The sequence below is a fragment of the Saimiri boliviensis genome, chromosome 21 (assembly GCF_048565385.1).
Source record: "Saimiri boliviensis isolate mSaiBol1 chromosome 21, mSaiBol1.pri, whole genome shotgun sequence".
NCBI lineage: Eukaryota > Metazoa > Chordata > Mammalia > Primates > Cebidae > Saimiri > Saimiri boliviensis.
Window position 1 is genome coordinate 4,074,339 of NC_133469.1, and position 17,804 is coordinate 4,092,142.

Genomic DNA, 17,804 nt, shown 5'->3' on the forward strand with positions numbered 1-17,804 from the left:
AGAGAGAGAGAGAGCGCGAGAGCGCTCCCATGCTGTTGTGGTGTGGGAAGGGAACCCAGAGCGGGAAATCTCTTAACTGGAAAACTTTTTTAAAGGAAAGAAATGGACCAGGTTTGGTAGCTGGGATCCTGGTGACAAGCCTTGCTGTGCACACACATTTTCACTCGTATGAGTTACACTCCCATCGGCTGTGTGGAGGCTGAGGCAGACACGGACACTCCATCGTATCCAGTGACGTGTCATGCCCAAACACTAGCACCATGCTGGCCCCCTGCCAACCTGGCATATCTGCCCCCTTATCTACTCAGAATGGTCAAGGTGCCCAGGGGACAGTGCCTCTCAGGAATTTTCCACAACCAAAGACAAGCTGCCTCTCTCTTGGATGTGGGGAAAGGGGAGGCCTTGTTCCTGAGGCTTCCCTTCTGCTATCCTTGTTCTTGTAAGGCTGACTGGCTGAGTTTTTGGGTGGAGGGGCTGAGACTCCCAGCCTGTCTGGGATGGTGCTGAACGTGGCTGGAGGTTATGACTGCTGTGGTCTCACCACCCTTCAGAGGATGCCCTGCACAGAGCTTTGGGGTCTGCAGCACCAGCCCATGAGGCCCTATTAACTGAAATTCTTTCTGGGGCCTGGGAGCCCCTTGAGGGCAGGGGCCATGTCACCCACAGTTCCAGGGCTTCAGCACCCAGTACACGAGCAGGTATTCACGAACTGAATTTATTTTTTTTAATTTGAGACAGAATCTTTCTTTGTTGCCTAGGCTGGAGTGCAGTGGTATGATCTCAGCTCACTGCAGCTTCTGCCTCAGCCTCCTGAGTAGCTGGGATTACAGGCACCTGCCACCACGTCCAGCTCATTTTTGTATTTTTAGCAGAGATGGGGTTTTGCCATGTTGCCCTGGCTGGTCTGGAAGTCCTGACCTCAAATGATCCACCCACCTTGGCCTCCAAAGTGCTGAGATTACAGGTGTGAGCCACCACACCCGGCCTTTTTTTGGATTTCAATCCCACCTCCAGGGGTTGGGGAGCTGTATTCAGTGGTGAGCAGGTGTGGGCTGAGGCTTGGAACGACACAAACTCTTGAGCCTGAGCTTCGCTTTCTGTTAAGTTGGGATAACAATGAAGATGCCTTCCTCATTGGGTTGTTCTAGGAACAAGAAGGAACGAATGCAGAGTGCTCAGGGGGTGCCTGACCCCATAGACTAAGCCCAGGGCCTGCCCTCTTCATCCCAGAGACACTGCCCCCCACAGTGTTCTTGGCTCTGGGCACCCCCAAATTTCACAGGCTGCTAAGACAATACTAGCTTCTGTCACAAATGCGAGCTTCCTTTAGAGCTGGGGTCGGGGGAGGTATTAACAGCCAACTTTAAAATCAGGGAAAACAGGTGCTGAGGAGAGAGGAAGTAATAATTGACTCCAGCTTGGGCAGGGCGGGCTGGGAAGAGGAAGTGGCTGGGGTTGGGTTAGGTCCTGTTTAGGTAAGGAAAAGACTTCAGCGGCAGACAAAGGAGGAGGAGTAAGATCGTGAGGGGCCCGTGCCCAGCCTACCCACACACGATCTCACTTAGTCCTCGCAACACCTGCGAGGAGGATTCTAGGATCACACTCGCTTGACCAAAGCAGAACCTGGGACAGGCATGCGCGAGGAGTCAGGGGGCCTCGCTGGATCCAACCGCAGCTGGCCCCATTCTCCGCCTCGGGGAAGAGTATTTCTTGATGAGGGACGAGCAGGAGGAGGAGGAGAGGCGAGGACACGCACGAACCTGTGGGCTTGTTGTAGTGGAGCGAGCATAGAAAGTCAACACCAAGACAAAAGGATGCCAAATTGCAGGGTCTTTATTGCCCGCAGCCACGAGGACTGGCGTCTCTCCGTCTCTCCAACCCGTGGCCCCTAAATGAGGGTGTCAAGACCTTTTATATGCGTAAAAAATCACCTTGGGAGTGGGGGTGAGGGGCTTCAGACATTGTGAGAGCTAGTGGATTCTGTAAATCACCTTCTGGGCGGAGATGAGGGTGAGGGGCTCCGGACACCCCCGAGGGCCAGGGGACTTTCTGACATTCTGATTGTTACTTAAGTGCTTCACCTAAGTCAAGATTAGCATTTGTTTACACGTTGTCTGGGTTGGGCGGCGATTCCAGTCCTTAATTATTCACATTTGGGTTGTAGAGAGCAGTTTCAACAGAAAGCTCAGGTATGGTTGAGGTATGCAGGTTTATGGGGCTTTTTACCACGTCACAGGCTGCCATGCTGTGCCCAGCTCCGTGCTGGCTTCCGGGGACCCTCGGTGGACAAGACGCACAAGGTGCCTGCTCTCACGGGAAGGGGGCGCCGGTCACAAGCGCACCCGATTTCGGAGAATGACAAGCACTCTGAAAACAAGGTAGGGCTGGGGACGGTACTGGCCACCTTAAACGGGCAGGAGTCTGCTGGGGGACTAAGACCAGCCCCAGGTCTAGGCCCGCCTCGGGTTGGGGACAGAAGCTGGGCCTGAGCGTGGAGCAGGACGCAGCTGCAGAGGAGCGCTTCCGATAGCACCCGATGCTCGCCACGTCCCTGCAACGTGCTCCCGCCCCCATTCTACAGATGGGCAAACCCAACACGCCGCTGGGGTCCACGTGGGGCTGGGACGCCTGCTCCGCGCGAACACGCGACCGCGCCTGCGCCGGAGACTCTGGGGGGCGTGGCCTTCCCGGTGGGCGGGGCCCATGGCTCCGGCGGAGGGGCGGGACGCGCATCCTGGCCCCGCCCTGCCTGGGCGGGGCTTCTGGGCGCCGTGGGCCGTTGGTTTCGGAACGGAACCTTCACGCGGCGCCCCAGGGCGCGCGGGGAAGGCTTTGAGGCGGCGCAGCGTCCGCTCGGGCTCCGGCTCCGGCCGTCGCCTCCAGCCCGCGTGCGCGCGCAGTCCCCGCGAGGACCGTCCCCCGCCCCGCCCGGCCCGGCGTGAGGGGCGCGCGGCCGAGGGACCCGCGCTGCGGCGGGAGGAGGAGAGGCGGGAGCGCGAGCTGGGACCGGCGGCTCGGAGGCGCGCAGGTGAGGGGGCGGGGCGGGCCGCGGCCCCTGCATCCCGAGCCCTTGGGGACTCGGGGACCACCCCGGGACCTCCTCTCGGCTCCCCCCGGAGCCCCGGCCCTCGACGGCGCCTCAGGATCCGCCCGGCGCCCCCAGGCCCGCGAACCTGGAAACTCCCGGGATTTCCTCTGGACGCCGAGACCCCTCTGAGCCCCTCGGCCGCGGTGGGGGGGGGCCAGAACCGTTGGTTCCGGAAACGCTGGAGGTGCCCCCGGTGCCCTGCCGTCCTGGGGGGGCCGTGAGTGCCGGTGTCCCGAGCCCCCGAGCTGCCGTGCCGCCCACCCCGAGGTCACTGAAGGCGGTCCCAGGGCGCCGGACGGCGACCCCCGATAGCCGGGGCTGCGCTCCCCGCGCCTGCACGTGCGGGGCCGGGTTCAACTTTTAATGCTCTGCTGGGACTCGGGTGGCCCCACGGGACGGTGTCGGGAGCCCTGCGGAGGGAGCCAGTGAGGGCACGTGGGGACGCTTTTCGGTTGTCGGCTCCTCTTAATTTTTTCATTCAAGGAACTAACTTTTTTTTTTTTTTTTTTTTTTGAATGCCTGATAGGCTCCAGGAATTGACACTGGAGATGACACAGTCCCTGCTGTCAGGACCCAGGGAACCGGGGCATAGGGAAAGTAGGTCGTCTTAACCCGGAGGAGGAAGCCGTCGCCGCTGGACGGGAACCCTGCTGAGAGAGGGTGGGATTCTGGGGAAGGGATTGGTCCTAAGGAGGGCTTCTTAGCAGTGAGGGGAGGAGGTGCTAAGTAACAGGTGAGCCGATTCTTGAAGGTTGAGAAGTTTGCCCGGGTCATTGCGGGCAAACTTCCAGGGGACAGCCAGTACGTGAAAAGGCAGAGGCTGCCACGCACGCGGTGTTGGAAGGCGGGAGGTGTGGCTGGAGCGCACCTAACGGAGGTGGCGGAGGAGGGCGTGCTAACTGCGGAGAACCCAGCTTGGCGCCCCCAGGCCCACCATGCCCGCGACCTTTTATTGAACGACTGCACTTGCCATTGCCCTGAGAAGTGACCCAGCTGAGCTGAAGGAAGGCGGGAGGTAGGCAGGGGGAGAAGTGAGGGAAGTGTCCCCGTAGAGACTCGGAACGGGAGAAGCTGGGACTTAAAAGCAGAGCGCTGGGTTTGAGGTGGGAGTGACAAGAAAGAGGATGTGATTCTGAGAGCCAGTCAGGACTAAAGCATGCCCAGTGTAAGCCGAGCGGGGGATTTGGTGCTTTAAGGGAGTGAGAGGGCGTTGAAGGGCGTCCGGAGGAGAGACACAGCAGTTGGTGTGTTTTTGAACAATCCATATGGCTGTGGTGGGGAGACTTTTTTTGGAAGAAGCAAGACCCTGTGAGAGATGGGGCTGACCTCGACCGAGTTGGTTCTTGTGGGGACTGTGACTTCCTGCAACAGGGCTCAGTTTCTGAAAGCCCAGGCCCAGAAGCCTGGTTCCCACTCTTTCCTGTCTGAGCCTGGGGACTGAACTTTTGAAGTGAGGTTTCTGTCCTGTTACCGTAAGACCTATGGTTGCTACAGTGCTTCAGGGTGACTGGGTGTCTGTGCATCACTGTAGCCTAGTGACCACACAGGAGAGGCACACAGGACACAGTGGGCCAGGGCGAGGAGAGGCGGAGTCTCAGAAGTGGGCCAGGACCATGCTGGGCTAGGGGTCCTGAAGAGAACCCACGTGTGGGAAAACATCCAACGTGCTTTTTCTCTTCTCTGAGCCACAATGCACAGAGATGTCTTCTGTGACCAAATATGAGGAGGTTTCTCCCCACCACCAAGCAGGCAGGCAGCTGTGCCACAGACACCAACTGCGTATCTTCAGTATAGTTCTGACACTGTCTACCTGGAGATAGCATCAGATCCCAAAAGCTGAGGACTCAGTCCCCCAAGACTGCCTCCACCCCTTTGGACAAGGGACCCCAGTCCAAGTCTGGGCTTCTGGAACTTCTGATCCACCAGTTTCAAGTTGGGTTTCCCATGACCCTTCCTTAGGTTTGATTAACTTGCTGGGCTCAGTGGCTCATGCTTGTAATTCTACCACTTTGGAAGGCCGCGGTGGGTGGATCACCTGAGGTCAGGAGTTCGAGACCAGGCTGGCCAACATGGCAGAACCCCATCTCTACTAAAAATACAAAATTGGCTGGGCATGGTGGTGCATACCTGTAATCCCAGCTACTCGGGAGGCTGAGGTGCAAGAATCGCTTGAACTTAGGAGGATGAGGTTGCAGTGAGCTGAGATCACGCCACTGCACTCCAGCCTGGGATACAGCAGGACTGTCTCAAAAAAAAAAAAAAAAATTACTATAGGACAGCTCACAAAACTCGGAAATGCCCACATTTACTGGCTTGTCATAAAAGATACTGCAATGGATACAGATGAAAAGATGCATAGGGCGAGGCATTGGGGAAGCTGTGCAGAGCTTCCATGCCCTCCCCGGGCGCCATCAAAAACCTCCACAAGGTTGTATTTAGTTCTCGGGAAGCTCTCAGAACCCAGCCCTTCGGGGGCTTTTGTGGAGACTTCCTTATGTAGGCATGCTTAATGAAACCGTTGGTGATCAACTTAATCTTTAGCCCCCTCTTCCCCAGGTTAGGGGGTGGGGCTGAAAGTCCCAAGGATCTAAACCTGCCTTGGTCTTTCTGGTGATAAGCCCCCTCCTGAAGCTACTCTGGGGCTCTCTGCCCCGGTCAGCTCATTAGCATACAAAATGACAGCACTTTGGAGATTCCGAGGATTTTAGGAGGAGTAAGATGGGAATCAGGAGACCTCACAATTCGCAAAGCGGCAGGCCGTTGGAGGGGAGACGTGTTCAGATGTTTCAGGAATTTCCCTGTGGTGACAATGTGACAATGTGGGACTGGAGGACTAAAGGGGCTGGAGCTGGAAGCAGGTGGACACGTTGTGATGGTTTTTGTTTTTGTTTTTGTTTTGAAACGGAGTTTTGATCTTGCCTAGGCTGGAGTGCAATGGCTCCATCTTGGCTCACCACACTTCTGCCTCCTGGGATCAAGCGATTCTCCTGCCCCAGCCTCCTGAGTAGCCGGGATTACAGGCATGCAACACCACATCTGACTACGTGTGTGTGTGTGTGTGTGTGTGTGTGTGTGTGTGTGTGTATTTTTAGTCCATGTTGGTCAGGCTGGTCTTGAACTCCCAACCTCCGGTGATCTGCCCACCTTGGCCTCCCAAAGTACTGGGATTATAGGCGTGAGCCAGCGTCCCGGGCAAGATAATCTGTTCTTGGTAGAAAAAGTAAATAGGCTCAGGAGTGAGTCCTCGCCCAGGTAGTAATAGTTCAGCCAGCACTTGCTTGTTGGCCAGGCTCTCGCTCCGGTGTCCTGCGTCCTTCCCCCAGGGAGCCCGCAGCGTCTCCTTGCCAGGAAAATGCTGTCCTCTTGAGTGGCGGCCTTGTTCCTCCATGTGGCCCCCCTTACCTGTTCCCACTCCGCCAAGCTAGCCGGGACAGTGGTAGGCACTGGCCAGGGCTGCTCTGCCAGCTCTTCGGTTTGCCTCATGGCAACTCTTCTCTTCAACCTTTCTGGGGGAGGAGAAGCTGTGGAAAACAAACCTGTGTGCTTTATTTGTAACGATTTGGTGGTAAAGAGGTAGGAATGGGTGCCTTAAAGTTTCGAGGTCACAGTGGACCAGGCAGTGCCCAGGGCAGTGGGAAGAGTATGGGCCACGAGCCAGGAATGACTTTATAGCTTGTTCCCAGCCGCTTGGGGAAAGTTGACAAAGTCACTGGCTCTCAGTCTCAATTTTCACTTTTGAAAAATTAGGACATTTGGTTTCACGTAACCTTTAAGATCCCGCCTGCTCTGAATTTCTGTCATTGTAATTTTACTGGAGGTTTACTTTCTGGTATCTTCTCGAGGTGGGGTAAACGTGGGTGGGTCCCTGAGCCCCTGGCCTCTGTCTTGTTGTGTTTTAAGTAACACGTTGTCATAAAGTAACACGTTTATTTGAGTTAATGTGTTCCATCTGGTGGACAAACTGTAAAAGGTTGAATGTTTTAATGTATGGCAGAGTTCCCAGTAAAATATCATGTATATTTGTTTGCCATTTCAAGCTGTAGTGATGTTAGGAGGAAAGGCACAGGAATATATAATACATAACATGCGCTGGCCTGTTAGAAGGGCTCAGTGTTGGCCTTAGCCAGGTTATGGGTAATAGTAGCCACCTCTTAGGGTTATTGAGAGGGTTAACTGAGATAGTGTGTATAAAATGCTTAGCATTTTCCCTTGAATCTCTCTTCAGGGCTGAAAAAGTGGCAGTAATTAATGTTGCTCTTTGAATTAATTTGTGGCTAAATTAAATTTGAATTAAATTATTATCCTAGTGGTGGGTTTTGCTGTTTTTTTTTTTAAGATGGGGTTTCACCATGTGGATCAGGCTGGTCTTGAACTCCGAACCTCCCGCCTTGGCCTCCAAAGTGCTTGGATTACAGGCGTGGGCCACCACGCCCAGCCGGGTTTTGCCGTTTTCGTGGTTTGGGTGTGTATTGTCCAAGCAGCTCTGTTTCGAGGGACTGGTTTCAGGAATCCAATTAATTTATTTCCATCATTACAAAATAAGGCATTTTTCCCATTATAAGGTGAACTTAATAAAAAGTGATTGGTTGAGAGGAGTGCGTTCAAATGAAGGGCTCGTATTTTCTGTAAACTGAAGAAAATAATTCATCCTGAAGATCCCTTATTATTGGTAATGGCTGAAGTTAAGTTTGACCAGAAGCACGGTTACATTGAAATGTAGTTGTGGTGACTGCCTTGGAAAAGTGTTGCTGATGGAGGCAGTCTAGAGTAACAGAAAATTGTGTACTTTATGAAGTACCCTTTAGACATTCATGGCACTTGAAGTCTTTGCAGCAGTCCAGTCAGTGATAGGCATGTTGGAATACCCATTTGGCAGATGGGGAAACTGAGGCTTAGAGAGGTCTCCTGGCTGGGGAAAGGGTGGCGTTTCCTAGTCTCCAGATCCTGTGTTTTCTCCACCTTCTTCCTAGTGCTGCTTCGGGTGGAGTTGTGGTTCAAGGCTAAGCCTCTCCTTTGCGATTCCACAACTTAATTTTTTTTTTTTTTTTTTTTTTTTTTGCCCGTTTATGCCTTGTCTCCAGTTCAGGTGAACCTTGTCATGCTAACCAAACTCGCCAGAAACCTCTCGGCTAGACTGCAGATGATTCATTTGTGGTTAGAAATACAACTGCCAGATGTGCTTGAAGACTGACTCTTCTGGCTCAGTGATTTTTTTTTTTCTTTTTTTTCTTTTTCTTTTTTTTTTTTTTTTTGAGACGGTGTTTCGCTGTTGTTACCCAGGCTGGAGTGCAATGGCACAATCTCGACTCACCGCAACCTCCGCCTCCTGGGTTCAAGCAATTCTCCTGCCTCAGCCTCCCAAGTAGCTGGGACTACAGGCGTGCACCTCTCATGCCCGGCTAATTTTTGTATTTTTAGTAGAGACGGGGTTTCGCCTTGCTGACCAAGATGGTCTCGATCTCTTGACCTCGTGATCCTCCCGCCTCGTGGCCTCCCAGAGTGCTGGGATTATAGGCGTGAGCCACCGCGCCCGGCTTTTTTTTTTTTTTTTTTTCTTTTTGAGATGGAATTTCACTCTTGTTGCCTAGGCTGGAGTGCAGTGGCACGATCTCAGCTCACTGCAACCTCCACCTCAGGGATTCAAGCCATTCTGCCTCAGCCTCCTGACTAGCTGGGATTATAGGTGCGTACCACTACGTCTGGTTAATTTTTGTATTTTTATTAGAGACATGGTTTCACCATGTTGACCAAGCTGGTCTCGAACTCCTGACCTCAGGTGATCTGCCCACCTCGGCCTCCCAAAGTGCTTGGATTACAGGTGTGAGCCACAGCACCCAGCCTTGCTCTGTGATTTCTGCTCGCACACTCCTCCTCCTCTCTCCAGCCTGCATGGGAAACCTGGTTGCTGTGAGAAAGGACATTTGTGGGACCTGTATGAGAATGAGGGGAGAGGAGGATATTAATGAGCAGGGTCTGGCCACGGAGCTTCTGTAGCATGCTCTCGTCTGCCGTTTGCCGAGGGCCTTGCTGAGAAGGACTTGCGTGAAGGCTCCTGTCTTCCAGACCACCCTTGGTGTAGTCAGAACGCTGTTGATAGATTCTGGCCTCCTTTACAGACATTCCGGTCCTGAAGATCCACCCTGGCTACACGGATCACATTTAGTATTTCCAAGTCTCCTGTCTCCTGTGAGTAGTACATTTATTAAAGATTTCTTAGTGTGAGGTGCTTTGGTAACGGTGGCAGTAGTAATATTGGTGCTAATAGTCCTGTGTTGCTGGGCTTTGCTCCAAGGCCTCAACATAAATCAACTCATTTGTCGTCACAGTGACCATGTCTGACTTTGCAAATTCTGTGTCGTTTTATTATCACTGTGTGGACTGACTACTGGTGAGTTAAAGGTTAGCATTTGGAAACTGCTGAATAAATGTGATACCACTCACTCCTGTGAGAGATGGATATATTTTGAGCTTATGTCTACTCTGATCCCTCTTGCTTCATTGTAATCAGATGCAGCTTGGACGCTCTTATCTCCCTGCTTTTTGAAACTGCTCAAAGCCCATATGGTAATCTGTTTACAGAAAGAAATCAAGAGGGTGGGGCGCAGTGGATCACACCTATAATCCCTGCACTTTGGGAGGCTGAGGCAGGTGGATCGCTTGAGGTCAGGAGTTTGGGACGAGCCTGAGCAACATGATGAAACCTGTCTACTAAAAAAAAAAAAAAAAAAAAAAAAAAAACTATCTCGGTGTAGTGGCATGTGCCTGTAATCCCAGCTACTTGGAAGGCTGAGGCAGAAGAATTGCTTGAACCTAGAGGTTGCAGTGAGCCGAGATGCTGCCATTGCACTCTAGCCTGGGCTAGAGTGAAACAAGAGTGAAACTCTTTCTCAAAAAAAGAAAGAAGAGGTTGTTTTAAAGGATACTTTTGAGGATCCCACAGTCTCGACACTTCCAGTTGATGGGTTATGCTTGTTAAGTGAAAGCATAGCTTGTAAGGGAAAGTGAGTAATTTAAGCTCTTTTTGTTATGCCACTTTGAATAACTGCAGTTCTTGACACACATTCCCCTCTGCCGTCAGAGCCTTGTGGATGTTCAGAGCCTTGTGGATGTTCGTTCATTTGTCTGCTCTGTTTTCCTTGGCACCCTGGGCTTCTCCTTGTCCCATGAGGGTTTTCAGACAGCCACAGCCTGTTTGCTAGCTCAGCGCCTGAGTGCCAGGGCCAGCGCCCGGGCCCAACCCAGCCGGTCTTCTGCAAGGCTCGCTGGGGTCACTCATGCAGTTGTGGCCTGAGGCAGCCTTACTCTTGTGTTATCGGATGGTACCTTGGCTGCCCACCCGGTGGCAGGGCAGGGTACCCCCAGGACAGGCTCTGTGGTAAAGAGAGCCTGTCAGACTAGTACTTGCTTCCCGTTATCCCATTTGCTATGATATCCCAGTGGCCAAAAAGTCACATGGCTAAGCCTGGAGTCTGCCAGGGGCTGTAGAAGGGTGTGGCTGCCGGCAGGCGTGAGAGGGCGGGGCAGTTAACATCCTACCACCGTAGGCCTGTAAATAACAAGTTCAATTCTGGTAGCTTATACTCTGCGTTGAACTCAGTTTGATGAACGTTTTGTAGTGCTGGACGCCAGAGGTTGAAGAAGGAGGCAGTCTCCAGCTACTCTGCTGGTTTATAAAATGCTTGTGATCTGGAGTTCTAAGCAGACAGCATCCTGGTAAGACTTTGGCTTTGGACTAAAGACAGGAACTGCTTATAAGAATCACTGCTGGGGCCAGATTTTGCTTTCAGAAATGCTGATAAGTCCTTGAAAAAAGAAAGGGTTGCTATGATGACTTGGCTCTGGGCCTGCAAACTGTGGTGACGACATAGTCACCGAGGAAACCACGAGATGCAGTGTCTGAAAGGCCTCCGAAGGGTTTTGTTACTGTCGTCTGGGATCTGATTGGCTTAGACTGTGTTTGGATGGGAGCAGAAAGCTGGAGCTTGCTGTCCTGCTGAAGCTTCTAGGACCTGGTGCTGAGTGCTCTGGAGATCACCTACCTATTGGGACCTTGGTTTAAAAAGGGAGAGATTTAGGGTAATTTCTAGGTTATTGTGAGATTTGACACTGATGTTTATGCTGCTGTAAAACAGGAAATGAGGTAATGCCTTTAAACATGTAGTGTGATACTGAACTGTAAATGTCTAAATATGGGCAACTGTGCAGTTCAGATCGCAGTTACTGTGTTGAGTTTTTATGTAACTGGGTACATTCCATGTTGGCTCCTTTGATCCTTAAAGGTATGCATGAGTATTAAAGCCTAGAGGCCCATCTGCCTGTTGAGGTTGGACTCTGTGTGGTTCAGTTTGAAATACTGTAAAGGAGTCACACCAGGGCTGCAGTTAACGCTAAGGAAAAGGTTTTGAGCACTGAAGCCAGCCACAAACCACCCTGGAGTGCGAGCTGTGGCCTGTTACGCGAGTGTTGTGGATAGGGATATCTTGATCTTTTGGGAAACTTTGAAATCACTTAATTTTGGAGTTAAATATAGCCTAAAAAAGTTTAATTTGTTCATACTGTTTTTGAAGATGTGTAAATGTAATATTAGGTTTTGAATTTCTAACCATAACCATGTATATATGGAGAATCAAAAACAGTTGAACAGGAATTGAATGAACTAGAGGTCGATTTTTAAAGTTCTTTACTATGGTCACAGTTTTGGGCATGTGGTTTTTTGGGGTCACTGGACTATTTAGAAATAGTCTAAAATGTCGTGTACAGAAAGCTGAGCTAAACAAGCCCTTCTCATAGGTGGGGAGGAGTAACTATTTGGAAGTGATGTGGATTATTTTGGGGGGCAGGAGTAGGGGGCACTTGGATTAGTCAGCTGATGAGCCCTCTTGTCATTGAACAGGAGTGGCTTCTGAGTCTTGCACCGCAGCAGGAGGCCAGGAATAGACGTGTGGGGGCGGCCTCGTTCACAGGCCAGAGCATGAGCTATTTGACTTGAAGGTTCCAACTTCCAGAGCACTTGCATACGAGAGTCTTGAGCTTTCAAAACTCGGCCTAATAGCAAGAATCCATGTTTTATAGTTGGTAAAACTGAGGATTGGTGAATAGTTAAGTCAGTCATTGAAATCTCGGGGCTGGGTTCCAGAGTGGCTTATATTATTAATTTGTGGTGGAGGGATTATATTATACACTAGAGAAGCTCAACATGTCTTACTTTCCTTAGAAAGTATCTAGTAGATTAAAGACAAAAACAATTTGCTGTTTGATGACTCTACTGTTAACTCCCCAGTGTGAAAGAGGGTTAGCATTAGGGCCAAACACCAGCCTGCTTTCTGCCAGCCTTTATCTGGGGCGAGTTACAGACACCTGTGAGCCTGGTTTTCTTTGCCTGCGGACTGTGGTTTCTTAGCATTTGGGGGAAGGTCATAGAAACCTTGATGGAAGCCATGAACTCTCCCTGGGGAAAATGTATGCTTCTACTTAGTTGTGTACATTTTCAGGGGATAAGCGGGATCCCTTTTAGTTCTGCAATCTAATGATATTTATGGACTGATGAAGCCTTGTTTCCTTACCTGGAAAATAACTTTTGATGACCCGATTCTAATGGCAGGTTGTGTGTGTGTGTGTGTGTGTGTGTGTGTGTGTGTGTAGATTACACATGTGAAAAAGTAATTTTTCAGCTGGGCAAGGTGGCTAACGCCTGTAATCCCAGCACTTTGGGAGGCCAAGGTGGGTGGATCATAAGGTCGGGAGATCAAGACCATCCTGGTCAACATGGCGAAACCTCGTCTCTACTAAAAATACAAAAATTAACCGGGTGTGGTGGCGCGTGCCTGTAGTCTCGGCTACTAGGGAGGCTGAGGCAGGAGAATTGCTAGAACTTGGGAGCCAGAGGTTGCAGTGAGCTGAGATTGCACCTCTGTACTCCAGCCTGGTGACAGACCAAGACTCCCATCTCAAAAAAGTAATTTTTCTTTTTGTCTGTCTGTCTGTCTCTTTTTTTTTTTTTAGAGAGGGTCTTACTCTGATCCAGGCTGGAGTTCAGTGGCATGATCGTGGCTCACTGCAGCCTCAACTTCCCAGGCTCAGGTGATTTTTCCCAGTCAGCCTCCCAAGTAGCTGGGACTGCAGGTGAGCACCACCATGCCTGGCTAATTTTTATATTTTGTGTAGAGATGGGGTTTCGCCATGTTGCCCAGGCTGGTCTCGAACTTCCCACCTCAGCCTCCCAGAGTGCTGGGATTACAGATGTGAGCCACTGTACTCTGCCAAAGTGATTTTCTGCCAGTGCTGGTTTGGACGTGGCAAAGCAAGCACTGATGCATTCTGGTGACCACTTTTCTGGAAAGCTGTTTGGTGGTATGTGCTAAGATATTTTACAGGGTTCATACTCTTCAACTTAGCAGTTCTTCTCAGAAATCTCTCCTAAATAAGTAATTTCACAGTATACAGGCTTTGTGCACCAAGCCAGTCGTCAGAGTGTTATGCTAACATTCTGCATCAGAAATGATCAGTAAGAGAATTCATATGTGTACATTACACTTACATTTATGAATAGTTTTTAATAACATAAGGAAATGTATTTTAATGCATGAAAATGTAGGATATGCATTGTGTTCTCAAATTACGTCAACACTTTTATTTATTTATGTATTTGAGACAGAGTTTTGCTCTGTTGCCCAGGCTGGAGTGCAGTGGTGCAATCTCATCTCATTGCAACTTCACCTGCTGATTCAAGTGATTCTCTTGCCTCAGCCTCCCATGTAAACACTTTTAAAAGAGAGTAGAAGGAATATATAAATGCTAACAGTTATTGCTGAAAGATCATAGGGCTGTAGGGAAAACCTTATTTTCCTGTATTTTTCCTTGCTTACGGTAGATATTATTTCTAGAATTGGGGGGAAATGTGATTTTGGGAAATGTGATTTTGGAAAATTTTTATTTTTTATTTTTGAAACTAGTCACTCTGTTGCCCAGGCTGGAGTGGAGTGGAATGGCATGGCCACGGCTCATTACCACTTCCCAGGCTCAGGCGATCCTCCTGCCTCAGCCCTCATAGTCGCTGGGACTATAGGCATGTACCACCATGCCCGGCAAATTTTTTTTTTTTTTTTTTTTGTTATATAGAGACAGGATCTTGCTGTATTGCCCAGGCTGGTCTGGAACGCCTGAGCTCACGCAGTCTGCCTTGGCCTCCCAAAATGCTGGGATTACAAGCATGAACCACCACACCTTGTCTGATTTTGGAAAAATTAAAGAATCTGGAGATAGTTGGTGATAGAGACCTAGATGGTTTGGGGTTCCTATTTTTATGTAAGGTCAGAATTGGCTTTTTACTTGGATGACTTCTTTAGACTGGATTTCAGTGTGGCCAAGGGGAACACTGGTGTGTGGAGCGGGTGCTGGTGCCGAGAAGGGCCATGCCCCAGCCCAGTGCTCTGCACCTCACAGCGTGCTCATTGGCTTCCTGTGAAAAACCGCCTCGGGCCACTTTGTGGTGCTGCCTGCTGTGTTTTGCTCCTGTGATGAGTCGTTGGTGTTCCTGTGCACTGGAAGTTCTTCTAGAGTGGTGTGGGAAGAGACCACAGAACCCCCAGCTTGGGGCCCACTGTCGTGGACCGTCCGGGACGGGTAGGCACGTCTGCCCGGGGGTCTCTCGACCTGCAAGAGGGTCCCAATACCTGGAAGAGGGAGTGCGCCTGGAAAATTAATAAAGACAGAGAGAAAAAGCGAGGCGTCTGAAGGGCTGATAGGCTGTGCCTAAACAGCAAATTTTATTTTTCAAAGGCCAGGAATAAATACATTTTCTTGGCTTTGGTTTACCTCATAGTAAGAGGAATGTAAATGTATGCCTCACATGGCCTATACAATAGAGAAGTCAGATATGCGATCAATGGTTGTAAAAAGTAACAAAATTTTCTACAATCACAAAGTTTGTTTGCATCCAAACATTATTCACAAAGCTTGTTTATATCCAAACATTATTCACAAGGCTTGTTTATATCCAAACATTGTTCACAAGGCTTGTTTATATCCAAACATCATTCCTCCTGGCTGCAGGTATCTCTGGTTTGACCTCGTTTTAGAACTGAGATGTGAAAAGGTTTTTGGTTTTGCTCATCAGAATATCTTTTAATCGGATTCTCCTTTGTCTACTCCTGACTCAACTTAACTCAACTTCCCCATTCAGGAATCTCTGAGTCAGGAATCAAAGCCATCCCTTATGGTGGCATTTTGCTTTGCAAATATTGACAGTTAAACCATTATCTAGGGTACAAGGCAGTTAGGTAAGTAAAGGTTAAAACTTAATCTTAAAGTCATAAAAAGGTTAAAAGCAGGAACCGGTTGCCGGCAGGGGGTCACTCGGTCTAGCAGCAACGCATAATTTTAGGCCCAAACGATATTGTGGTTGATATTAGAAACTGATCATTCATCTTTCAGTTCCTATATTTCCGGATAGCTCGACTGCCTCCAGTAGGAAACTGTGTTTGGGATCAAACTCACCGTATAGTGAGACTCACGCCTTTTAGGGGTCTCACACGGGAGTGTTCCCCACACCCACGGAGCCCCCTCCTGCATCTGGGTCCCTGCATGTGTGTTTTCTTCTGTGCTGTCCCATGCAGAACAGCAGAGTCTGACTAGCCTAATGAGTCACATGAGATGAGGAATGGTGGTTTAGGACACATTTTGGATGTATGTCATTTGCGTGTGACATTCTTCAGGTATTCTAATATAAATAAAGATCCAGGACCTTTGATTTTAATTCTAGCCTTAACTCTCTTCCAGGGGATGAATAAATTTTTTTTTTTTTTTTTGAGACGGAGTTTTGCTCTTGTTACCCAGGCTGGAGTGCAATGGCGCAATCTCGGCTCACCGCAACCTCCGCCTCCTGGGTTCAGGCAATTCTGCCTCAGCCTCCTGAGTAGCTGGGATTACAGGCACGCGCCACCATGCCCAGCTAATTTTTTTTGTATTTTTAGTAGAGACGGGGTTTCACCATGTTGACCAGGATGGTCTTGATCTCTTGACCTCGTGATCCGCCCGCCTCAGCCTCCCAAAGTGCTGGGATTACAAGCTTGAGCCACCGCGCCCGGCAAATAAAAATTTTAACCTAGGAATTAGAAGTCACTTCTGACCAATTTTTCTCTTTAGAATTCACAGATGGATTCAGTGGAAAAGCCAGCAAATAGAAGTGAACAAAAATCCAGGTAATTAAAGGCAACTGTACCTTCCAGCACCTTCACTGACTTCATGTAACATCGTCATGAGTCTGCTTACCTGTTCTTTAACACCTGCAAAGGCGAAAGTGAAATGAAAACATTGGGGCACGAGGGGGCCTCCAGGGCCATTTCCTAGCCTAGGCTTCAGCGTACGAAACCTTCCAGAAGGCAGTTTTCCGCCCAGCGAAGCGGCCATAGTCCAGTCTCCGAGCCCAGCAACATGTCATTAGGGGGATCACGTCTCCAGCTGGAGGGGTCGTGCTTCCCAGGAAATAACTCTTTGACTATAGACGGACAGCAGGCTTTGTTGTGAAGCTCAAGAAAGAGCACTTAACTGTAGAACGGGTCCAGATTGGAGAAAACCAGCATTTTGCCGCTCACTTTCTTATCTGTCACTGTTAAGCAGGGGTCATTTTGTCGTCATGTGTCTTCATAAGCTGTGTGCAGCTGCAAAGGAATGAAAATTGCTGAGCTTTTTGTTCCCAAATACATATCACTTCAACATGATCTTAACACTGGGCAACTTAAGATGCATGAGACACAGCTGTCCCACATCCTTTAGGGAATCAGGGTAGAACATGTGAAATAAATACATGAAGAAGGGTCCACAGGCGGTGTCCCCAGAGTGTTAAGAGGGGAGTGTGTGTGTGTGTGTGTGTGTGTGAGTGAGTGAGTGTCCCCATGTCCGTCCACGGACAGCACAAGGCCTGCCTGAACTCACTTTGTGCCTGCACTGTTTCCACTTTGACTTTCATTCTCCCTCCCTCGTTTTCAAGTAGAAAGTTTTTAAAAAGCCTCATCCGGAAGCAGCCGCAGGAGCTGCTCTTGGTTATCGGGACTGGCGTCAGTGCGGCCGTGGCCCCGGGCATCCCTGCCCTTTGCTCCTGGAGAAGCTGCATCGAGGCCGTCATCGAGGCTGCAGAGCAGCTGGAGGTGCTGCACCCCGGGGACGTCGCCGAGTTCCGGAGGAAGGTGACCAAGGATCGGGACCTGCTGGTTGTTGCCCATGATCTGATCCGGAAGATGTCACCTGTAAGTGTCAGACAGGTACCTCTGGCTTCTTGGGGACAAGTTGGTTCTGCACCAGGCTGGACGAGTCTGTGAACCTAATGATAAACTCCTGCAGGCCTATCTTGTGTTCAGTGCTCAGCAGAGTTGGGCTATTGAGCCAGAACTCCTTGAGTCCGTCGGAGGGTCATCTTTTAAAATTGAGGGATGCCAGGCACAGTGCAGTGTGGGGCTCCTGAAGCAGCTCCTGTTAAATGGAGCCTGACCATGTGAGACCGTCTCGGGGGGTCATCAGCTGCACTCAGTATGAACTTTGTGATTTTATATTCAGTGAAGGAATAGCCCTTAGGCATGTTTGGTTTAAGCAGGCCAGCCATATTTCTTCAGATGACAAGTGCTTCCTAAAACATTTTAAGATGGGAGAGTTTCTAGCTTCTTCATCTGCGGTGGAGGTGACCTAGTTGAGAGGAGAAGCAGCTGGTGACGCAGGAGCTGTT

General features: G+C 50.1%; 1 protein-coding gene across 18 annotated transcripts in view; it reads left to right on the forward strand.

The window, feature by feature from the left end:
* The first annotated feature begins 2,360 nt into the window (after positions 1–2,360).
* Positions 2,361–17,804, forward strand: part of FAM118A (family with sequence similarity 118 member A) — a 38,676-nt gene continuing 23,232 nt past the window's right edge. Inside the window, exons 1-4 of one of the 18 annotated variants that reach the window (XM_039463252.2) lie at positions 2,821–3,028; positions 3,615–3,685; positions 16,232–16,287; positions 17,076–17,331. In XM_039463252.2, coding sequence (XP_039319186.1) covers positions 16,241–16,287; positions 17,076–17,331 — 303 coding nt within the window. In that variant the 5' untranslated portion in view covers positions 2,821–3,028; positions 3,615–3,685; positions 16,232–16,240. The other 17 variants (XM_074391192.1, XM_039463256.2, XM_039463254.2 and 14 more) reach the window with 17 other exon arrangements.